At 38.9% G+C, this 25,213-nt stretch overlaps 1 protein-coding gene across 3 annotated transcripts in view; it reads right to left on the bottom strand.

Annotated features, from left to right (window-relative positions):
- Positions 1–25,213, bottom strand: part of LRGUK (leucine rich repeats and guanylate kinase domain containing) — a 137,078-nt gene that overhangs the window by 74,814 nt on the left and 37,051 nt on the right. For all 3 annotated transcript variants that reach the window (XR_013524246.1, XM_002751972.6, XM_035254703.3), the window contains exons 8-10: positions 8,210–8,290; positions 5,706–5,792; positions 4,399–4,505 (exon numbers count right to left, since the gene is read on the bottom strand). Coding sequence is in view for 2 of the 3 variants with exons in the window: in XM_002751972.6 (XP_002752018.3) it covers positions 4,399–4,505; positions 5,706–5,792; positions 8,210–8,290 (275 nt within the window). In the remaining variant the exon portion in view is untranslated. The remainder of the gene's footprint in view (positions 1–4,398; positions 4,506–5,705; positions 5,793–8,209; positions 8,291–25,213) is intronic.

A 25,213-nucleotide genomic window follows, 5' to 3' on the forward strand; every position in this document is an offset into this window, starting at 1 on the left:
ATAAATGTTTATAACTACTGAATTAGAATGCAGGTATGTAAAGCCAACTTAATGGTAACAGCTAAAATTTACCTGAGCAATTACTATGTGCCAGTAAGTATTCCAGGAGTCATACATGTATTATCTCATTTAATTGTCACAAGAAGCTAATGAAGATGTTTCTGTCATTTCCCCTTTTAACTCATGAAGAAACTGACGTACAAGGAGATAAGGAGGTTAATTAACTTGCTCAAAGTGATAGCTAGTAAGGGAGAGCTGATACACAAATGTCAACTTGGCTGCCAAGCCTGAAGCCTGGACTAAAGAATAAATGGATTGTTAATAAAAATCTCTCACAACACACTGAATAGACGTGTGTAGACTCTACTCATGGCACAAATTGTAGCAATCTAAAATAAAATAGAAAATTAAAAAAAAAATCACATGGCTGAGATGTGGATTCTGTGAAGATGAAGGTATAGATTCTGAGAAGAGTCTGTGGCAACAGCATAGTTTTTCAATCTAAGAGCCACGAACCCACAAAACCTGTGTGGTACTGGAGTCAATGCAGGAGGAAGAAGAGGGAAGCAATGGGGCAGCATCTGACACACCTGAGAGCAAGTGAACCCCAAAACAGCCACTGGGTACCTGCCAAGAGCAGGCAGGCTGACACCATGCATACACAAAAGCCTAAATGTGAATGTTCACGACAGCTCTAATTTTAATCACCCAAAACTGGAATCAATCCAGATGTCTTTCAACAGGTGAATAGTTCAAGCAATTGTGATGCATCCATGCCATGGGATACTACAGGGCAATAAGAAAGAATGAACTATTGATTCATGCAACAACTTGAATGGATTTCCAGGGAATGAGTGTGAGTGGAAAACCGAAAGCCAATCCCAAAAGGCTATATACTGTATTCTATTTATATTACATGCTTGAAATGACAGCATTATAGATAGAGACCGGGACAGATGAGTGGTTTCCAGGGGTTAGGGAAGATGAGAGGGAGGGAGGTGCTGTGGCTATTGAAGGGTGTTACAAGGTATCCTTTTGATGAAACTGCTCTACGTCTTAACTATAGTGGTGCTAAGATGAATCTACACACATGATAAAATTGCACAGAAGTCAATAGAGCTAAAGACAAAAGAGTACATGCAAAACTGGTGAAATCTGATAAGATTGGTGAATTTCCTAGTCAATTTCCTGGTTTTAATGTTCTGCCATAATTAGGTAAGATATCACCATTGAGGAAAACTGGGTGACTGCTATATGGAATTTCTCTATATTATTTCTTACAACTTCATGTGAATCTACAATTACCTCAAAATATATATATATATACATATATATATATACACATATATATACATATATATATACACATATATATATATTTAAATAACTAAGAAAAAGAAAGAGACAAATATTGAAAATAAGCAAAAGAGAGCTTCTTCCTGAAGAAGAAAACCAAAGCAAAGGAACAGAAAACAGACTATACTTCAAAAAACCTTCCCTGAAATTAAAAAAAGAAAAACAAACAAACAAAAAACGTACACATTGAAAGGGCCCACATTATACCTGAACTATCAGCCCAGAACTAATACCAGGACACAGTCTAATAAAATTAACTGGGCTTTAAAGTAAAAGAAAAAAATTCCAATTAGAAAAGCATATTACTTATAAGGAAAAGAAAATTAAATTATCATCGGATTTTGACAATGTTTTCTTCCAAAACACAATGGAGTAACATTTTTAATATATTCAAGGAAAAAGGTGTGAGTCATGAACTTTATATTTAGCAAAAATGACTTTCAAGTATAAAGGGCACACATTATTATAACATGTAATAGTTTAGAGGATACTGATCCCATATTCCTTCCTAAGGAATCTACTAGAAAACAATCTTCATACAACCAAAGTGACTCAAGGGGCATCAATATAATGACTGGTAGTGAGCAATAACTATATAGTTAGCCTCAGACTTAAGACTAAATGAGAGCCAGAAGGAGAAATACACTGTGTGATGGCTTCATGTTTTGACAATAGTCAAAACTATAGTCAACTATATTTAGTACAACACTATTTTCTAAATGGGGTGGTTGACACTTATATGAAATACATCGAATAGGCAAATTCATAGAGACAAAAGTAGATTAGAGCTTATCAGAGGCTGGAGCAGAGCAGAACCAGGAGTTATTGCTTAATGGGTACAGAGTTTCCGTTTGAGGTAATGGAAATGTTTTGGAAGTAGACGGTAGAGATGGTTAGATAACATTATGAATGTACTTAATGCCACTGACCTGTCCACTTAAAAATTGTTGAAGTGGCAAACCTTGTAACACATATTTTAGCACAATAAAAAATGGGCAACTTGTAGGCAAAAAATATTTTTAATGTTTTCAGGAATCATTTTGGTGGTAGTATTAATATTAGTATTCTGATGCCATTGTGGTCCAATCTAGGATTTTTTTAAATGAGTAATTATGGGATTTGGTAATTTCATCTTCCTCTGTGTCCCTTAGAACCAGTGTTCTTGGTGTGGGGAATAAAGGAAATACACATACAGTAGGGAGGAGGTTGAGTAAAAGCTTAACTGTAGTTTTGGAATCATATTGTAAATATCAAGAATTCAGGAGGTATTTAATCCATCTATCTATAGAAAGACACAGATAGGTCTGTCCAAATAGAGATAGATATAGATAGAACAGATATAGATAGGTGCAAATGGGATGGATGGATGTATGGATGGACAGATGAATTGATGGAAAGACTGGTATTCTTAGCTCTTTCCACTAAAAGGCCTAGAAATAATGACCAACCTGGTAGCAATGACTATCTTAACCCCCAGATTGGGATTTAGAAATACTATTTTTTACTAAAACTAGGGCTTCTTACAGAAACGGCTGATTCCAGATTTGGGACAGGACATGTACAAGATGCGTCTGGAGAACTTTGTCATGTCAGAAGGAAGGAAGCTATCAATGACTACCAGAGTCAAGGTTTGGCCATGTCATTTTAATACTGTATCCTCACCCCAATTATACCAGGAGAGGGGACAGTGATTCCCTAGTAATACAGCATACAAGTCCCAAAGCCAAGAGTCGGGGTTCCTCTCCTGGATCCTGACTTCTGGTGCTGACAGAGAGCTGTGTACTGGCCTAGACAGAGTGGGAAGGGCACTGCAGGCCTGCACACTAGCTACTGGTACTGTGTCCATGAGTTCCCACAATGAATGCTACTCCGCCCTGGAACATCTGGGCCTACTTGGCCTTTGTTCTTGTTTGCCAACAGCCAGAAATGATCAAGATATATGTGTTTATCAAACACTGCTGCAAATTTCTTTGATATATGTTTTTATTTAAATGTATCCTAAAGCATGTAACAACTAGCAATACCATAAACTAGAAAAGAAATATAATGAGGACTTAAATGGCCCTCTCTTGAAGCAAATACACTTTTCCAGATGTATGTAAATAAATGATAATTCATTTTACCTAGAGGGTCACCATAAACATGTAAAACTGTCAATGTCTACATTATTAAATTATATGTAAAAATCATGTCCTGGCTTGCAAAATGAAACATTTTGCTCTCTGTGGGAAACAGTCATGTGAAGTACAGGAAGGAGGAAATACCACATGAAGAAGGGAATTTATATATCCAAGAGATTTTACAAGTATTTTTTAAATGCCTTTGGGTATTGATAGAATTTCTGCATTATACTTATAGCATAAATGGCCATCTGCTCCAACAGATTGTTTTAGAAAGAAATGGAGAAAGCAGGGTAAATCTGTCTTTGAATTTAGAGGTGAGAGACTCTGTTCATGTGTTTGATCAAGCTGGGCAACTCCTTCCTGCTGAGTTTATCATAGCTTAGTGCAAAGACTGTTTCACATTTCCCTTAGGCTAGTTGGGCTTCTTCTAAGGGACTCCTTAATAATGGGAATTCATGGGACAGTCTCTGGCAAAGGTATTTAGCATTCACTCACAGCTGAGGGGAAATTTACAATGGATATAAATTATCACAATTTTCTGTTAAAGTTAAGGTCTATGTTTCTATTCTAAGACCGAAAAATCGACTTCCTTTTTTTTTTTTAGATTTCACTGTTGTATAGCACAGGCTGGCCACCACACAAGAGGCCAGACAAACCAGTGAGGCTGAATCAACTCATCACCATGCTTGGGAAAAAACCAACAAGCAAGCAACACATTCAAGTACATAATATTAATAATACGCCATAACAGAGACAGTATCATCTATCGAATGAAGACTTGGCCCCTTCCCTCAGAGAAGGGGAAAAAGCAGCATTTATCGGAAATGAAGGAGTCACAAAGTAGAGGGCTAGGGAAAATGATGAGGCTGTCTTTTGCTTGATCACCCTGAATTCTGGCCTGTGGATTCCTAATAAATACCTGTCAAAGATCCTCTGCGGCTGCATCACGCTGTTGACAACATGGGTCAGGTGGTCTCGGGCTGCAACCACTTCAGGGGGAGGATCATATTTATTCACTGCTGAAACCTTTCCCAGAATGAGAGATGTAAAAGGGAAAGAAAAAAGTTTGTTTCTAAAAAGAAGACAAGGCCTGGATTTTTCCTTACTGAAATGTTCTATACATGCAACCAGGTACACAAAATAATTTAACACATGATTACTTTTAACATAGTAAACATTCCAACTTCTAGTATGTGAAAAAGGAATAAAACTTCTAGCTGTAGATTACAGGTTTTTATGCATGGGGAATGTTTTCCTCATACCGTCTCACCAAGAACAATTCCCATAATCTCAAATGCTTCCTCCTCATTTAGCGTAACTTTCTTCATTCAAGGATATGGGCCTTTTCTTCATAATGTGCAGTTTTCCATTTCCTTGTCTTTTCCATCCTTCTAAATTACATTATCCTCAACTACCATATATTTACTTAATACATGGTTTTACATTTTATTCCTTTTGCAAAATGTTAAAGGAAAAGAGAAATCTAATAAGTACCTTTGAGCGTGAGAATAATGACAGACCGGCATCTGTAACTATTTTTAACCAAGATTTCAGAAAGGCATCTATGAGATGGAATACTTGCTCTCTACATATTTATACCTGCTTTCATTCCATCTCAAATTTGCATCCAGTGTAAGGAATCCCTCATTAGTAGAGATTTTGGCTGTCACCAACTACTAACGTGACACAAAGCAGAGTGACTGTGGGTATGAAAAGCAGGGAGGCAGGTGCTAGCATTCAAAGTCTGGTTACTCTGGAATTTTGTGACTACATGAATCATTATTTTAAAGAGCAGAATTAATGATTTAAAATATCAGAGTAGCGATTTATTTGAGTACCTTTCAATTATATGGTAGAGTGACATTATAATACATTTTATTGTTAAACGAATTTTTCAGGTAACACAGAATCATATACCTTCCAAATATGACAGTTTTTCAAAGAGACAGTCTGCCATAAAGCTGTGACCTATATATATGTTGCTTCTGTTCCCCACAGCCAACCTTTTCACTGTTCTAACAGCAAGTCAGCAGGCCTTTCACTGCATTTGTGTTGATACTCACCTTTGCAAAGGGTTAAACAAACAGATTCTAAGGCAAGGAAACATTCCCTAAATGAATTAATGTACATACTGTTATGTGTCTTATTTATTGATTACATTGCTTCCATGGCACGAGCTTTTGAGCACATTTACCCATAAACACGAGAAATGACATGATTACATACCTTTTCTTCCACTTTAATCTTCTTCTGATCTAATTCTGTTAATCGCAGAAGCACAAAAATTACGAAGAACCAATATTCAGACTTTTCCTATTTAAAATATCAAGAGGACTGTTCAGTTGCCTTCCTGTTCCCAAATCAACAAGCACCAGCACTGCGTTTTTCATGAGCTTGGGCCTCTCACCTGCTACCTTAGCATTCCCACGTATACCCTCACAGGGCTATGCATTTCACACTTACCAGTCCCCTTACATTAACTCAATGCCGACTAGGCCTTGTAAAATATAAAGTCTTCCAGTGTACACTCTTGTGAATCTCCCTGTGAGATTAGAGATTAGCAGGACAGGTGAATTATCCTCATTTCTTTTTTAAAAATTTAATTTTAAGTTCTGGGATACATGTGCAGGACGTGCAGGCTTCTTACATAGATAAAGGTGTGCCACGGTGGTTTGCTGCATCTGTCAACCCATCACCTAGGTATTAAGCCCTGCATGCATTAGCTATTTTACCTGATGCTCTACCTCCTCCCACCACTCCCCGGACAGGCTCCAGTGAGTGATGTTCCCCTTCCGGTGTCCACGTGTTCTCATTGTTCAGCTCCCACTTAAAAGTGAGAACATGCAGTGCTTGGTTTTCTGTTCCTCTGTTAGGTTGCTAAGGATAGTGGCTTCCAGATTATCCTTATTTCTAAAGGGAAAAGCTACTAAGCCTCAGAGAGGTAAAGCATCTCATCTAAGATTCGTGGCCAGTGACTCAAACCCTGTCTTCTAACTCCAACAAGTTTCAATTTTGCAAATAATAAAACTTCAATGTTTTATATTATTTTGTTATTATTTATATGCAATATTTTGTATTAATTTGCATTGTTCATTATGAATTTGTTTGTAATAATAAAATAATATTCGTTTATAAAACAAACTGCTTATTACTCCCTCCCATCAGGATTACCTGCCTTTTAGAAATAGAATTAAAGTTTTTGTAGTAGAAACTATGTCCCTTTGACACGAAAGACACTAGATATTAGTGGATGATCCAGTATCTATCAGGTTGGTGCAAAAGTAATTGCAATTTTTGCCACTAAAAGAAAACAAAAACCACAATTACTTTTGCACCAACCCAATAGATGAGCCTGTATATCAGGTGAATGTACAAAGCTTAGGTGATTTACTTCTACCCATAAATGTTGGGGGGGATGTTTTGCATATAAATCAGCTAACGTGTCAAAGGGCTTGTGATGCTTATTCATGCATCGGCACAAATACTCTTCAGATCTGAAACTGAGGTGTGCTGACCACTTTACGCCCTGCCTCTTATTTTTCCAGAAATAAAATGCTTTTAAATTGCCCCCCCCCACTATTCCTGCACCAAGGGCAGTTTTTAATTCATAAACCTTTCTTCTATTTTTTGTTTTTCACCTATCTAGACATGTTCATCAAGATACACACAAAAAGAAAGTGACTAAGAGCTACAGGCCAAGTCAAGAGCCGGTGGAAACTAAGTGAAGGATACAGGTAGGAGAAGGGAATGAAGGACAAATGGACAAGGAGAGAGGGAAGGAGGCCAGGAGAAAGCATCTATCAATGGAGAGAGGGACTTGAAACAGTCCCTGATCCTTAAATCCCAGAGGTAAAGAACTAGGAAATGTGTTCGTTTGTTCTATAATTATTTTACAATTACACCAATTTCACGGCTCTATCCAGGTAAATTTGGTATGTAATCTTAGATTTTCTTTCCCGTTATAAAACAGGAACCACATTCTGTCTCCACCTCTGGTGTCTCACATTGTCTAACGTGAAAGAACATTGTTCTGCAATTTCATTATCTCCTTTCCGTAACCTTTAGTACCACCAGGGATGAGTCACAAACGACCAGCAGAGTAAGTAAGTGATATTCAACTGCAGGCTTTCCTTTACTGTCAGTCATGTGAAACCTTGTTATAAATCAGCTAACGTCTGATTTATAACGTCTGATCAGCTTGTTAGTCATGAAAGAAGATCTTATGTCTTAAAAAAAAAAAAAAAGTCACGGCTGGGCACAGTGACTCACACCTACAATCCCAGCACTTTGGGAAGCCGAGGTGAATGGAGCACTGAGGTTGGGAGTTTGAGACCAGCATGACTAACATGGAGACACCCTATCTCTACTAAAAATACAAAAAATTAGCAGGGCGTGGTGACGCTTGCCTGTAATCCCAGCTATTTGGGAGGCTGAGGCAGGAGAGTCACTTGAACCTGGGAGGTGGAGGTTGTGGTGAGCCGAGATGGTGACATTGCACTCCAGCATGGGCAAAAGAGCCAAACTCCGTCTCAAAAAAAAAAAAGGCAACAAAAAAAGTCCCTTTAGGTACTACTAAACCCTTCCTTAGAGAGAAGGAAGATAGACAAACTTCATTCACATTCCTGATATTCTTTTGTCAAAAGTACTTCTTGAAGAATTCCTAGATAGTTACTCTCAACTCTCCCCATTTTCTTCTCTCTCTCCCTCCTTTGATATAAATAAAGTCTCACCTGAATTGGATTGTTTAGAAGATTGAGAACTCGAAGGATAGGTAGATTTTCAATGTATTCTATTTCTCTCAGCTCAGCAATCTGCTCAAAGAAAAAACTTATCAACGGACTAAATGTGCAAAGGCAATAGAAAACATAATACAATAGGAGCCAGTTTGGGTCTTATCAACTCAACTTATTTTAAAAATTGCTCTGTCTAGCTTTTGAATGAGAATTCCACAGAACAAGAGAATTGCTGCCCCTTCAATAAACGTGTGTGAACACAGCAACGTGTTTTCTTCTCTAGCTAGGGAATAGTCAGTTTCATCCTCTTTTCCATGCTCACTTTAAGGCAGAAATAAAACAGCATTCAAAATCAGAAAAACAGTACAAAAATGCACCCTAGGATGACCTGGTTACCCATCCCACCCTGTTCCTAACCCTCCAGCCCCCCGACTTCCTTTCCCAATCCTTCTTCTGCCACCCTGGTCATTTGTGACTGGTTAAAGGCTTCTTCCTGCATATACACATATGGCTTTATCACTTTTTCTATGATAATTATTTCAAGGAAAGGTAAAAAACTGAAAATTCTGTGACATATTTCTTGGTGGGTGGGTACTGTTCACCTTGAACTCCTTAGCTAACTTGCACATGTATGTTTTATACACTTTTCCGTATAGGTTGTGTTTCACAATTTTAAAAAGTAGGGAAACAAAAAGGAAAAACACAAAAAAGATGGCTTAAAAGTTCCTTAATTTGACCAGGAATAGAACTTGGGTTGCAACAGGCCTGAATTCTCCACTAAATTAAAGACTAATAGGTTTGTTTAAATGTTCTGTAATCAGCATAATTACAATTTAATCTCAAGTGTAGATACTGAAATTTAGCAAAAGTTAATAATCGCTTTTTCATTTCTATTTTTCTCCAAATCATTTCTGCATGCACTGGAAAGCACTCCAACAGCAGGGTCACCGTTCACTCCTGAGTTATCCAACCACGACACACAGCTAAACTGCAAACTAGAATCAAAGCCAAGCAGAAGACAAACATGCACCCTGTTCAAAGGATGCCATTTTCAAAGATATAACATGAAAGGTGAAGGCCAGAGTTGCAACTACAACCTGCACACATTAATCTTGTTAGAGTAACATTATACTATTATACACATCTTTTTCTATAAGATGACTAAACTGCCCGTCAGCCTGCCATGTGGATTATCTTTTTTAAAAAAGGGATCAACTGTTTTCTATTGTATTATTCAGGAAAATGGAAAAGTAAACTTGTGAACAATGTATTAATTTCCCTCTAGCATACCACTCACTCATGTTCTTGCTTTTTTTTTTTTTTTTTTTTTGAGATGGGGTCTCCCTCTGTCACCCATGCTGGAGTGCGGTGGTACAATCATGGCTTACTGAAGCCTCAACCACATTAACTCAAGGAATCTTCCTACTTCAGCCCCCAACCCAGAGTATCTGGGACCACAAATGTGCACTGCCAAGCCCAACTAATTTTGTAGTTTTTCTAGACAGGGTTTTGCCATGTTGCTCAGGCTGTTCTTGAACTCCTGGGCTCCACCCACTTCGACTTCCCACTCCCAAGTGCTAGGATTACAGGCGTGAGCCACCACACTTGGCCTGCCCTTGCTTTCAGACCTAACACTGATGTTAAGAGGAGATGTGTTCCTACACTCATCATGTCTCACCAACAAGTTGTGGCCACATGCACTTGCACACGTTGCTGGTGAGAGTGGAAGCTGGTGCATTCTTTCTCTAGGGCAACGTGATGTGTTTCATATGTTTCATAAGTTATGAACCAGCTCTCCCACCTTAAGAAGCTTATACTAAAGAGAATATCTTGTATCTATTTTTTGGAAAAAAAATTAGATACAAGAACATTCAGTCTAACATCAGTAAAAGTAAAAAAATTATAAATTCCTAAGAACACCATGATTATGTAATTAAATGGGTAATAGTACAGTCCTACAGTAGGAATACTACATGCTCATTTTAGAAGATGGTGCTATTTACAATGACTGACATGGAAAGATCTCCTTGGTATGTTGCAAACATCATGAGCATAGTGATCATGGAATATGCAAAATTATATTACCACAAAGATGTCAACTGGGATCAGTTGGTTTTCTGAGAGTCAAATGAAAGGAACTCATCTTCCCTTCCTGGCCTTCCAAGGCTAGAATGATATAAGCGGGGAGGAGGTATGGCTTCACCTCCCCACTTCTACTGAATTAGCAAAGTGCCACAGATACTGCTTGTCTTGCATGTGCCCTCCCTTTCCTGCACAACCTACCTGGAGGTGGATCCCATCCTCACATCTTTTCTCTGCAAAAGCCAGACTCAACGCTGTGTGTGTAGCAGATTTTACAGCCGGAGTACAGACAACAGCACCCCAAACAGCTTTCAGTGAAATACTGCCAGCAAGGTTATGTTCTTACGGGAACTTCAGCCATCTGCTGCCGAGAATGTCATCCCAGCACGGTTGATCCCCCCGCTCCAGTCCAGACCATTCTCTCACCTCCTTTGCCTCTACTCACAATAGCCCACACCACCTCCCACCCCCAAAGCATGATGACTTCTTCTTTTTTTCCTTTTACCATTTTCCTCAAGGCCATAGTATCTAAGCATCACCATCCAGATCTAAAGGAAACTACTAAACTCTTTTCTTCAAAAAAAAATATATATACATATATAATTTCTTTTCTTTTTTTATTGCATTTTAGGTTTTGGGGTACATGTGAAGAGCATGCAAGATAATTGCATAGGTACACATGTGGCAGTGTGATTTGCTGCGTTCCACCCCTTCACCCCTATCTGGCATTTCTCCCCATCCTATCTCTCCCCAACTCCCCCCCACTGTCCCTCCCCTATCCCCCCAATAGACCCCAGTGTGTAGTGCTCCCCTCTCTGTGTCCATGTGTTCTCATTGTTCATCACCCACCTATGACTGAGAACATGCGGTATTTCCTTTTCTGTTCTTGTGTCAGTTTGCTGAGAATGATGTTCTCCAGGTTCATCCATGTCCTTACAAAGGACACAAACTCATCGTTTTTGATTGCTGCATAATATTCCATGGTGTATATGTGCCATATTTTCCCTGTCCAGTCTATCATCAATGGGCATTTGGGTTGGTTCCAGGTCTTTGCTATTGTAAACAGTGCTGCAATGAACATTTGTGTGCATATGTCCTTATAGTAGAACAATTTATAGTCCTTTGGATATATACCCAGTAATGGGATTGCTGGGTCAAATGGAATTTCTATTTCTAGGTCCTTGAGGAATCGCCACACTGTCTTCCACAATGGTTGAATTAATTTATACTCCCACCAGCAGTGTAAAAGTATTCCTATTTCTCCACATCCTCTCCAGCATCTGCTGTCTTCAGATTTTTTAATGATCGCCATTCTAACTGGCGTGAGATGGTATCTCAATGTAGTTTTGATTTGCATTTCTCTAATGACCAGTGATGATGAGCATTTTTTCATATGTTTGTTGACCTCATGTATGTCTTCTTTTGTAAAGTGTCTGTTCATATCCTTTGCCCATTTTTGAATGGGTTTGTTTTTTTTTCTTGTAAATCTGTTTGAGTTCTTTGAAGATTCTGGATATCAGTCCTTTGTCAGATGGGTAAACTTCAAAAATTTTTTCCCATTCTGTTGGTTGCCAATTCACCCTAATGACTGTTTCTTTTGCTGTGCAGAAGCTGTGGAGTTTGATTAGGTCCCATTTGTCTATTTTGGCATTTGTTGCCAATGCTTTTGGTGTTTTGGTCATGAAGTCCTTGCTTACTCCTGTCCTGAATGGTTTTGCCTAGATTTTCTTCTAGGGTTTTTATGGCGCCAGGCCTTATGTTTAAATCTTTAGTGCATCGGAAGTTAATTTTAGTGTAAGGTGTCAGGAAGGGGTCCAGTTTCTGCTTTCTGCACATGGCTAGCCAGTTTTCCCAACACCATTTATTAAACAGGGAATCCTTTCTCCATTGCTTGTTTTTGTCAGGTTTATCAAAGATTGTATGGTTGTAGATAGGTTGTGTTGCCTCCGATGCCTCTGTTCTGTTCCATTGGTCTATATCTCTGTTTTGGTACCAGTACCATGCTGTTTTGATTACTGTAGCCTCGTAGTATAGTTTGAAGTCCGGTAGTGTGATGCCTCCTGCTGTGTGTTCTTTTTGCTTAGAATTGACTTGGCTTGGCTCTCTTTTGGTTCCATATGAAGTTTAAGGTGGTTTTTTTCCAGTTCTGTGAAGAAGGTCATTGGTAGTTTGATGGGGATAGCATTGAATCTATAAATTACTTTGAGCAGTATGGTCATTTTCACAATATTGATTCTTCCAAACCATGAACATGGAATGTTTCTCCATCTGTTTGTGTCCTCTCTTATTTCGTTGAGCAGTGGTTTGTAGTTCTCCTTGAAGAGGTCCTTTATGTTCTCTGTTAGTTGTATTCCTAGGTATTTTATTCTCTTTGTAGCAATTGTGAATGGCAGTTCATTCTTGATTTGGCTCTCTTTAAGTCTGTTATTGGTGTGTAGGAATGCTTGTAATTTTTGCACATTGATTTTGTATCCTGAGACTTTGCTGAAGTTGCTTATCAGTTACAGGAAATTTTGGGCTGAGATGATGGGGTCTTCTAGATATACTATAATGTTGTCTGCAAACAGAGACAATTTGGCTTCCTCCTTTCCTATTTGAATACCCTTTATTTCTTTTTCTTGCCTAATTGCTCTGGCTAGAACTTCCAGTACTATATTGAATAGGAGTGGTGAGAGAGGGCATCCTTGTCTAGTATCAGATATCAAAGGGAATGCTTCCAGTTTTTGCCCATTCAGTATGATATTGGCTGTTGGTTTGTCATAAATAGCTTTTATTATTTTGAGATACATTCCATCAATACCAAGTTTATTGAGGGTTTTTAGCATAAAGGGCTGTTGAATTTTGTCAAAGACCTTCTCTGCATCAATTGAGATAATCATGTGGTTTTTGTTTTTGGTTCTGTTTATGTGGTGAATTATGTTTATAGACTTGTGTATGTTGAACCAGCCTTACATCCCTGGGATGAATCCTACTTGATCATGGTGGATAAGCTTTTTGATGTGCTGTTGCAATCGGCTTGCCAATATTTTATTGAAGATTTTTGAGTCTATGTTCATCATGGATATTGGCCTAAAGTTTTCTTTTCTTGTTGAGTCTTTGCTGGGTTTTGGTATCAGGATGATGTTGGTCTCATAAAATGATTTGGGAAGGATTCCCTCTTTTTGGATTATTTGGAATAGTTTCAGAAGGAATGGTAACAGTTCCTCTTTGTGTGTCTGGTAGAATTCATCTGTGAACCCATCTGGACCTGGGCTTTTTTGTGTTGTAGGCTCTTAATTGCTGACTCAACTTCAGATCTTATTATTGATCTATTCATAGTTTCGACTTCTTCCTGGTTTAGGCTTGAGAGGACACAAGTGTCGAGGAATTTATCCATTTCTTCCAGGTTTACTAGTTTATGTGCATAGAGTTGTTTGTAATATTCTCTGATGATGGTTTGAACTTCTGTGGAATCTGTGGTGATTTCCCCTTTATAGTTTTTTTTTTTTTTTTTTTTTGAGATGCAGTTTTGCTCTTGTTACCCAGGCTGGAGTGCAACGGCGTGATCTCGGCTCACCACAACCTCTGCCTCCTGGGTTCATGCAATTCTCCTGCCTCAGCCTCCTGAGTAGCTGGGATTACAGACATGCACCACCATGCCCAGCTAATTTTTTGTATCTTTAGTAGAGACAGGGTTTCACCATGTTGACCAGGATGGTCTCGATATCTTGACCTCGTGATCCACCCGCCTCGGCCTCCCAAAGTGCTGGGATTACAGGCTTGAGCCACCGCACCCGGCCCCCTTTATCATTTTTTATTGCATCTATTTGGTTATTCTCTGTTTTCTTTTTTATTAATCTGGCTAGTGGTCGGTCTATTTTGTTGATCTTTTCAAAAAACCAGCTCCAGGATTTTGATTTTCTGAAGGGTTTTTCATGTCTCTATCTCCTTCAGTTCTGCTCTGATCTTAGTTATTTCTTGTTTTCTGCTAGGTTTTCAGTTTTTTTGATCTTGCTCCTCTAGCTCTTTCAATTTTGATGATAGGGTGTCAATTTTGGATCTCTCCACTCTTCTCATGTGGGCACTTATTGCTATATATTTTCCTCTAGAGACTGCTTTAAATGTGTCCCAGAGATTCTGGTACACTGTGTCTTCATTCTCATTGGTTTCGAACAACTTCTTTATTTCTGTCTTCATTTCATTGTTTATCCAGTCAACATTCAAGAGCCAGTTGTTCAGTTTCCATGCAGCTGTGTGGTTCTGAGTTAGTTTCTGAATTCTGAGTTCTACCTTGATTGCATTGTGGTCTGAGAGACTGTTTGTTATGATTTCAGTTCTTTTGCATTTGCTGAAGAGTGATTTACTGCCAATTATGTGATCAGTTTTTCAGTAGGTATGATGTGGTGCTGAGAAGAATGTATATTCTGTGGATTTGGGGTAGAGAGTTTTGTAAATGTCTATCAGGTTTGCTTGTTCCAGGTCTGAGTTCAAGTCCTGGATATCCTTGTTAATTTTCTGTCTGGTTGAGCTGTCTAATATTGACAGCAGAGTGTTAAAGTCTCCCACTATTATTGTGTGGGAGTCTAAGTCTCTTTGCAAGTCATTAAGAACTTGCCTTATATCTCTGGGTGCTACTGTATTGGCTCCATATATATTTAGGATCATTAGCTCTTCTTGTTGTATCAATCCTTTTACCATTATGTAATGACCTTGTCTCTTTTGATCTTTGTTGCTTTAAAGTCTATTTTATCAGGGATGAGAATTACAACTCCTGCTTTTTTTTTGCTCTCCATTTCTTGGTAAATCTTCCTCCATCCCTTTATTTTGAGCCTTTGTGTATCCTTGCATGTGAGATGGGTTTCCTGGATACAGCACACTGATGGGTTTTGGCTTTTTATCCAATTTGCCAGTCTGTGTCTTTTGATTAGTGCATTTAGCCCATTTACATTTAGGGTCAATATTGTTATATGTGAATTTGATACTGCCATTTTGATTCTAGCTGGCTGTTTTGCTCGTTAGTTGATGCAGATTCTTCATTTTGTTGATGCTCTTTAGTATTTGGTATGTTTTTGGAGTGCCTGGTACTGGTTGTTCCTTTCTATGTGTAGTGCCTCTTTGAGGAGCTTTTGTAAAGCAGACCTGGTGGTGACAAAATTTCTGAGTACTTGCTTGTTCGCAAAGGATTTTATTTTTCCTTCACTTATGAAGCTTAGTTTGGCTGGATATGAAATTCTGGGTTGAAAGTTCTTTTCTTTAAGGATGTTGAATATTGGCCCCCACTCTCTTATGGCTTGTAGGGTTTCTGCCGAGAGATCTGCTGTGAGTCTGATGGGCTTCCCTTTGTGGGTAACCCGAGCTTTCTCTCTGGCTGCCCGTAGCATTTTCTCCTTCATTTCAACCCTGGTGAATCTGATGATTATGTGCCTTGGGGTTGCTCTTCTTAAGGAATATCTTTGTGGTGTTCTCTGTATTTCCTGGACTTAAATATTGGCCTGCCTTACTAGGTTGGGGACATATATAATTTCTATATGTGAACATATAATTTTAGCCGGGCACAGTGGCTCACGCTTGTAATCCCAGCACTTTGGAAGTCTGAGGTGGGTGGATCACAAGGTCAGGAGTTTGAGACCAGCCTGGCCAAGATGGTGAAACCCTGTCTTTACCAAAAATACAAAAAAAAAAAATTAGCCAGGCACAGTGGCGGGTGCCTGTAATCTCAGCTACTCGGGAGGCTGAGGCAGGAGAATCACTTGAACCCAGGAGGCGGAGGTTGCAGTGAGCTGAGATAGTGCCATTGCACTCCAACCTGGGTGACAGAGTGAGACTCTGTCTCAAAAAAAAAAAAAAAAAAGAATATCTAATTTCTACATGTGAATATATATAAATATATATATATACACACACATATATATTTGTCTTCTTAGAAAACAATTGGGTACAACCATTAAAATTTTTTTCACTGGCACATTTAAACATAAATCTGTGCAGAAAAATATTTTTCAAACTGTGGGGACCCATCCACTAGTTGATGATGATGGTAATTGCGTTGCTGGAATAAGAATCAACAGATGGATCAAAGGAACAGAATAAATACTTCAGAAGACAGATCTTTTCTGTATTGGTTACGTTTCACCATTTTAAGAAGTGGGAAAGGAAAACAAAAAGGTTCCGTGACTTCCTGAATTTGGCCAGGACTACAGCTTGGGTTGCAGCAGGCCTGAATTCTCCACTAAACTAAAGACAAACAGTTTTACTTAAGTTTTCCATATCTTAGTAGAATCTTAAGTGAAATAAGAATGGTGTATATTTAAAAGATGAACCACAAATGTTTTTCAAATGGTGGAGATCTATCAAGTAATTGATGATGGTAACTACATTGCTGGAATAAGAACTAACCGATGGATCAATGGAACAGAATAAATACTTCATAAAGCATTTATTTCTGTGTCAGTGAGAAAAGTAGTATTATCCAATAAAACTATTTGTTAAATGAGTTAATGAGTATGATTGGTTAGCACAAGACTGGACATATAATGAGTTCTCAATAAATGATAGCTGTTATTATTTCAAAAAGTAAATAAATTATTTACATCTTTAGTTATTGTGGATACATAAAAGTTGTACATAATTATGGGGTAAAAGTGATATTTTGATACAAGCATACAACGTGTAATGATCAAATCAGGGTAACTAGGGTATCTATCACCTCGAGCATTTATTTTTTCATTCTGTTAGAAATATTACAATTCTAATCTTTTAGTTCTTCGTAATATACAGTAAATTATTATTAACTACCATTGCGCTATTGAACACTAGATCTTACTCCTTCTATAAATTAAAATTTTTGTTTTAATTATACTATAAAATAATTTATGGATTAAGAGTTGAAAGGTATTAAAAGAAACCAGGGCAAAAAAGTTTAGGTGAACACCTAACAGATTTCAGAACAGAGAAAGACTTCATACAAATTTAAAAAATAATAAAGGAAGACACAAAGAAAAATACTGACTTCATAAATGACTTTAAAATGTGTATCAAAAGTACAGTGAGTACAACAAAAGCCAGAATCATTGTAATAAAATAAATGATAGACAAGGACACAAATAGACAATTTCTAAAAAGAAAACCAAGTGGCTAAAAAACAGGTAAAAAAATGTTTAACATCATGGATAATAAAAAAATTTTATATAAAATAATACAACATACTGCTTTTTTCTACCTGAGTGACATAATTTTTATGACATAATTTGCTCACAAAGGTGTCATAAGATATGCTTATAATATAGTATTCTAACTTTTTTTTTTTTTTTGAGACGGAGTCTTGCTCTGTAACCAGACTGGAGTGTAGTGGCGCAATCTCGGTTCACTGCAATCTCCACCTCCCAGGCTCAAGTGATTCTCCTGTCTCACCCTCCAGAGTGACTGGGACTACAGGTACATGCCACCACTCCCAGCTAATGTTTTATATTTTAGTAGAGACAGGGTTTCAACATGTTGTCCAGGATGGTCTAGATCTCCTGACCTAGTGATCCACCTGCCTTGGCCTCCCAAAGTGCTGGGATTATAGGCATGAGCCACCGTGCACGGTCTATAGTACTCTAACTTTATATAATTAATATAAACCTTTATGAAATATATTAAGAGTCTTAAAAATGCCCACATCCAGTAATGGTATTTCCAAAAATCGATCCTAAGTAAATAATTTAAAATATACTTAAAGATTTATATATAAGAATATATACTACAACAAATTTAAACACAAATTTCAATACATGAATGGCTCAATAAATCCTGACATATCCATCCAATCAATTATTTTACAAGTGTTAATCAGAATTCTGAAATGTTGGGACAATCTGTTTCCTACCTGGGAATCAGATGCCCACCTCACACTATCCACAAAAGTAAATCTCTTTTTTTTCTCTCTCTCCCTAGAATCTATCCTGAATACTGTAGCTTAAACTTAATTTTCCTGAAACACTGATTGTAACTTTACTATTCTATTCACAAATTCCCAGTGGTTTTCCCAAACTCTACCCTGCATTAAACACAAGATAAAGTTTACATTTCTTAGCCTCACAGTCAAGGTACTCTGTAATCTAGTCTTCATTTTTCTCTTCAACCTTTTCTCCAACTTCTATATAGCATCTACCTATCTTCCACATTGGTCAAATTGGTGTGTTCTTTTTGCTTGAAAGTCATATGGATGGGCCATATATTGTTTAAAAAGTTGGGCACTGCACAAAATTAGGAGACACCATTCACCTGCAACGTGATTGGTGCCCAGTAGGGTTGTGCACTGCACAACCTGTATAAATGTAAGTGTGGCTCCTATTTCACAGCAGAAATATCATAGCTTCTGTCCTCCTTTCACATCATGACCTGCAGCGGAATTACTGCTTCAATTTTTAAAAAACCTACATATAATAAAATTGTAATAATGAGATCAAGTTTAAACTCATGAACCCAGGATGCAAAGCCTTCTTTGAGCTAACCTACTGTAACCATCTAACCTTATTCTCAACATAAATTATCCATTATAAGTGAGTCAACAATCAAGTCTCTACAGAGAGAATGCTTACTTCTAGATTATTTCATTCTCTTTCTTTCCCTCAAACATATTTTCTTCCCACCTTTTTCTAACAATCCAAAAACAATTCAGCCTTCTTTAATCAAAACAGCTTTCACTGTCTCCACAAAATCTTCGGAAATTATTCTATTCCACAATCATTCTTTCTTTCTTATTATTAAGGTTATAATCTGTGCTGAAATATTTAACACTTGGATAATATTCCTTATGCCCCACATTTTGTCAACCACTAACTAGACCGTGATTCCTCAGTGGTTGAAATATCAGCTTTTCTATCAGTTATATCCCTTGAAAATAATATAAAGCCACATAATACATGTTTGTGGATTTGCTGTTTTCACTTAGATGTGTAAAGGTGACTCTTGTGTTAATCTGTGAAGGTCCTTAAAGAGTTAATTTAATCTCTGTATAGTGTGATTTTATAGGTTTTTTGCTACAAACTGTCTGCTCCCATCCGTCATGCTTTCTTATCATTTGTATTTCTGTTTCATGGGAAACTAGGCCCTCATTCCTTGTCTTGTGTGATTATGAAATCCAAGCAGAGCCAATGACTGTCTTTCTTGGAATATGAGATACGAGGCTACTTGTGCCTTTCTTGATTACCATGTGAAAAATACTTTCTTGAAAAATGGAGTGAAATGAATACAGAAAGAGTAGAGAGATGAAGAGAGAGGGAACTGTAAGGACATTCTTTGAGCTCCTCAATCTTTTTTTTTTAATATATATTTGAAAAAATAGAGACGGGGTTTCTCCATGTTAGTCAGATCGGTCTCAAACTCCCAACCTCAGGTGATCCGCCTGGCCTCCCAAAGTGCTGGGATTACAGTTGTGAGCCACTGCACCCAGCCGAGCTCCTCAATCGTTATACTTGAAATCAACTGTGTCCCTGGACTGTAAATTTATTATATATTTATTTTTTTTTTAGAGGTGAGGAACTAGGATGTTGAAAAGTAAAAAAAGGAGAGAAGGAGATGAAGAAAGAGGAAGAAAAAGAGGGAGAGAGAACAGGAATATTGCTTCATTCTAAAAATGGGTATTAATAATGGCCGATCAATGTTTTGTGTATTTAAAATGGAGAACTCTATAAATATTTATTGAGTTTACTTGTTCCAGATCTGAGTTGAAGTCCTGGATATCCTTATTAATTTTCTGTCTCGTTGAGTCTAAATCTCGTTATGGGTCTTATGTATCTGGGTATTAAGATCTCTTATTGTTGCATTGATCCTTTTACCACTGTATCTTTGTTGCTTTGAAATCTCTTTTATCAAATGTGAGAATTGCAACTCCTGCTTTTTGTTTATTTATTTTTGCTCTCCATTTGGTTGGTAAATTTTTCTCCAACCCTTTGTTTTGAGTCTTTGTGTATCTTTGGATATACTGTTAGGTTTTGGCTGTATCTTTTGATTGAGGGATTTAGTTGATTTAAATTTAGGGTTACTGCCATTTGATGTTAACTGGCTATTTTATCCATTCATTGATGTAAATTCTTCTTTATGTTGATGCTCTTTACTTTTTGGTACATTTTTAGAAAGGCTCATACTGGTTGTTCCTTTCTATGTATAATGTTTCTTTCAGAAGTTCTTGTAAAGCAGGCCTGGTGGTAATAAAATCTCTGAGTACTTGCTTGTTCATAAAAGATTTTATTTTTCCTTCAGTTGTGAAGCTTAGTTTGGCAGGATATGAGATTCTAGGCTGAAAGTTCTGTTCTTTAGGTATGTTGAATATTGGCCCCCACTGTCTTCTGGCTTGTAGGGTTTCCGCTGAGAGATCTGCTGTAAGTCTAATAGGCTTCTCTTTATGGGTAACCTGGCCCTTCTCTCTGGCTGCCCTTAGCATTTTCTCCTTCGTTTCAATCCTGGTGAATCTAACAATTATGTGCCTTGGGGTTGCTCTTCTTGAGGAATATCTTTGTGGTGTTCTCTGTATTACCTGGGGTTGAATAGTGTCCTGCTTTGCTAGATTGGGAAAATTTTCCTGGATAATATCCTGAAAAGTATTTTCCAGCTTGGATTCATTCTCTCCATCACATTCAGGTACACCAATCAAACGTAGATTGGGTCTTTTCACATAGTCCCATATTTCTTGGAGACTTTGCTCATTCCTTTTCATCCTTTTTTCTCTATTCTTGTCTTCTCGTTTTATTTCATTAAGTTGGTCTTCGACCTCTGATATCCTTTCTTCTGCTTGATCCATTCTGCTATTTAAACTAGTGCATATTTCACTAAGTTCTCGTGTTGTATTTTTCAACTCCGTTAGTTCATTATATTCCTCTCTATATTGTCTATTCTTTTCAGCATTTTGTCAAACCTTTTTTCAAAGTTCTTAGTTTCTTTACATTGGGTTAGAACAAGTTCTTTTAATTCCCAGAAGTTTCTTATCATCCACCTTCTGAAGCCTACTTCAGATAATGGAACACAGTCCTTTTCCATTAGGGCTTGTTCCGCTGCTGATGAGGAACTGCAATCCCCTGTAGAGGGAGAGGGGTTCTGATTTTTGGTATGCTCGGCCTTCTTAGGCTAGTTTTTTCCCTTTATTATAAATTTATCCATCTGTCATCTTTACAATTACCGCCTTTCTAATTAGGTTTCTGAGTCGACTTCCAATTTATTGATTCCCAGTGCTGGGATTCAAGCAACCCACTGCGCCGGCCAAAATAGCAGCGATAAGACTGATGGTGCTCTTCTGCCTGGGAATCTCTAGTCTGGCTTCCTTCTTGAGTCCGCAACAAGCGGCTCTGCCTTCCTGGAGCTCCAAACACCGGTCAGTAAGGGAGCCAGTCCTGTTTACTCTGCATGAAGAGCTGCCACACCAAGGCGCTGGCAAAACCGCTGCGCCGGCCACAAGAGTCGCACTAGAGACCCGTGGGGCTCCTCCACTAGAGATCTGCTGGTCTGTGAGCGACAAAAATTCGTCTGAAAGTGTGGCGTCCTCTCGTTCTCTGAGCTTTCACTGGGAGCTACAATCCTGAGCTGTTAGTGATCAGTCGTCTTGGATCTCTCCTCAATTGAATTAAAAACTAAATCTCAATTGAATTAAAAACTAAATATGGAAAAACAAACAAAATTATAAGAAAACATACAAGAATATTTAAAACCTTAGGATATAGAGAAATTTCTTTAATTAAATATAAAAAGCAGAAATTATAAAAGACCATATTTAAGTATAACTTTCAGACTTCATACTCTATTCCCTAGACATAGAGTTTTACTTGGTGCATAAGTTTTCTAGGGTTTCCATAGCAAACTACCACAAACCTGGAGGCTGAAAACAACAGAAATTTCTTCCACAGTTCTGGAGACCAGCAGCCTAAAATCAAGGTGTCAACAGTCCTACACTCTCGTAGAAGGTTCTAGAGGAGAACCCTTCCCTGTTTTCTCCAGCTTCTGGTAACTCCAAACCTTCCTTGGCTTGCAGCAAGATAACTCTCATCTCTGTCCCATCTTCACATGGGTCTTCTAATGGCCCTCTCTCTGTGTCTGTGACTTAGTCCCTTCAGCCTCTTATGAGGACATTAGGTTTAGGGCCACCCTACATCCAGGATGTTCTTCTCTTTAGATCCTGAACTTGATGACATCTGCAAAGACATCCTCTTCCACAAGGGGCACATTCATAGTTTCCTGGGGGTAGGCTTTTTGGAAAAGAGGGGCACACAATTCCACCCACTATACTTAGTAAGGATTTGCCTCCAAGAAAAATGGCTCCATGGCCAGGGCTTGCCTTCTGTCACAGACAGTCGGCCCCCAACCCCATGTCTGCCTCTAAGGTTTAGGACAGGATAAAGAGCCAAGCACTGGGGCTCTGGATGAGAGTAAGGAGGCTGGATGGCACCCCTGTCACCCCATCACGAGTCACCTGAGCTGGAAACCTGGATGTTGCCCTCAGCATCTTCTTCCTCATCTACCACCACCTCCAATCTGTCTTAGTAATGCTACGTCAGCAACACCTCTATACCCCAGCCTTCCTTCCCCTTCCTCACTACAGCTACCTGATTGAAGGCCCTCATCCTCTCAGCTCAAACCATCCTCTGATCTTCAGTCACCATCTCCCTTCTCTGTCCTGGAGGAAGACACTCGAGCCTCACTTCTTATACACAATCATTCCAGAATCTCATCGCATGCAACTCAAATATCAGCCAAGCACTTGCTAGAAAGGAGGAAAATCTGGGTATTCCTGAGAGCTCCTGAGGGTCATGCATTCAGTCAACAAATATTTTTTAGGTTTTTTTTTTTTTTTTTTTTTAAGCGATGGGGTCTTCCTCTGTTGCCCAGGCTGTAGTGCAGTGGTGTGATAACAGCTTACTGCAGCCTCAAACTCCTAGACTCAGGCCATCCTCCTGCTTCAACCTCCCAAGTAGCTGGGACTATAGGCACACTAATTTTGTTTTTAATTTTTGGAAGAGACGGAGTTTTGCTGTGTTGCCCAAGCTGGTCTCTCCTGGCCTCAAGCGATCGGCCTGCCTTGGCCTCTCAAAGCTCCGGGATGACGGATGTGAGTCACCATGCTTAGCCAAGACAACAAATATTCTTCACTGCCAACTCTGAGCCAGACATTGCTCAAAGCGAACAAGATAAAGTCCCTGCGCTCATGAAGCTAACATTCTAGTTGGAAAGCCAGTGAACTCTCACAGATGTGAAACTAGAATATGCAATATGACATAACCTCAGGCGATAGTAAGTACTACTGATAAATTAAAAAGTGTAAAGGGATAAAGAAAACAGAAAGGGGCTGCTGGGGAGGCCAGAGGAGGTCAGAGGCCTTTTTTTGTGAGTTTTCCAGAAGCTTAAATGAAATGAAATGATGATTTTTTTAAGATGTGGGGAAAAGCTTCTAGCAGAGACACCAGATATTATGAAGCTCCAGAGATGGAAATACACTGGATCTGCATGAGGAATGGAAGAAAATGGCTGCCTTAACATTCCCACCCCTTCTGCAAGGGAGCACTTCACCCCACCTAGTCACATAAACTGGCCACTGACAGCCAGTCCTGCGCAGCTGGCCTCACCAAGCCAGATGGCGTGGCGCATGTGGTCTCCTGGTCAACACCCTGCACTCTACTCAGTGAGCCAGTGTTAAAGCAGCCAAAGGGCAGCTATCCCTGTTGACCCCATCATCATGGCACCAGGACACCAGGAAGCAGGCCAAGTCCATCACTGCAATGCAGGCATTAAGAAAAGGGTCAGGGGCAAAGGGGAAAGTCACGTTCACCTTGGTCTGAGAGTTCAAAAATTGCTTGTAAAAGTGATGAAGCAGCAGCAAAACCTGGAATCAAAGCGTGCACACATCAGCACTCTCTGCAGATAGCCAAGACTATCCAGAGGGCAGCTGCTGAGCAGATCAGGCTATCCTGCCTTGGGCATCACCTTTGGGTGTAAAGAGGCCAAAGACCTCCTAGGGCGTCTCCTTCCTGTGGCATCCCAGGGCAAGGATACGTTGGCTAGGTGGAATGGAGATTGACTTTAGCAGGAGATCTGATCAGGCTAGCATCAATGGCATGCCTCTGCATCAATGCCGTCAGCCTCTGGAGGCCCCAAGGATCACCCAGTCCAACTCTTCTCCTTACAGGCCTAACCTAACAAAGATAAATCCAGAGAGAAATGAAGTTCACTTATAAGCCTGATTGCGTTTAATGCCCCCAAAGTTCATTTTGTTCACATACATGAAGAGGAGTGTGAGCCAGGGTTCAATGAAAAGGGGGGGAACGTACATTGCTTGTGGGGGCATTAAATGGCATCTGTCTTTGAACAAGAAAGAAGCAAGGAGTCCTCTGCAAAGTATGTCCTACTTATACAAAGCATCGCAAAAATAGAGTAGAACAATGATCTTCAGCTGCCATCGTGCCCATCAGCATTCAAGGAGAATGATTTAGAAGGAGAGCCAGAGCACTGCAAAGAATGAAGAGATGGGGAGCTCTGGGAGGAGCATGATTATTACTCAGGATGCAAGTTCTCTCCATGCTTCCATTGCTTTATGAGTATTACCTTGTGAATCCTCACAAAAATTCAGAAAAGTAGTTGGGAACAAACACTGTGAAATAACGACACTAAGACTTGAAGAAGTAAGACAGTGCTTTTCTAAGACACTCCCAGACTGGTATCTTGCTTCTAGAAGAAACGACTGAGGTTATAATAAAGCTAACAGTTTGCGACATGTTTTAAATGCTGGAAATGATGTAAAATCTAACAAGACTACAGAGTAGAGTGTGCCTAAGGTCCCCAAATCACCAGCTGATGGTAAACATTTTTAAGTGGCATTAAAAAGATGTTCAGGCCAGGCGTGGTGGCTCACGCCTGTAATTCCAGCACTTTGGGAGGCTAAGGCAGGTGGATCAAGAGGTAGGGAGTTCAAGACCA

Source organism: Callithrix jacchus, chromosome 11 (assembly GCF_049354715.1).
Source record: "Callithrix jacchus isolate 240 chromosome 11, calJac240_pri, whole genome shotgun sequence".
In the NCBI taxonomy this organism is placed as follows: domain Eukaryota; kingdom Metazoa; phylum Chordata; class Mammalia; order Primates; family Cebidae; genus Callithrix; species Callithrix jacchus.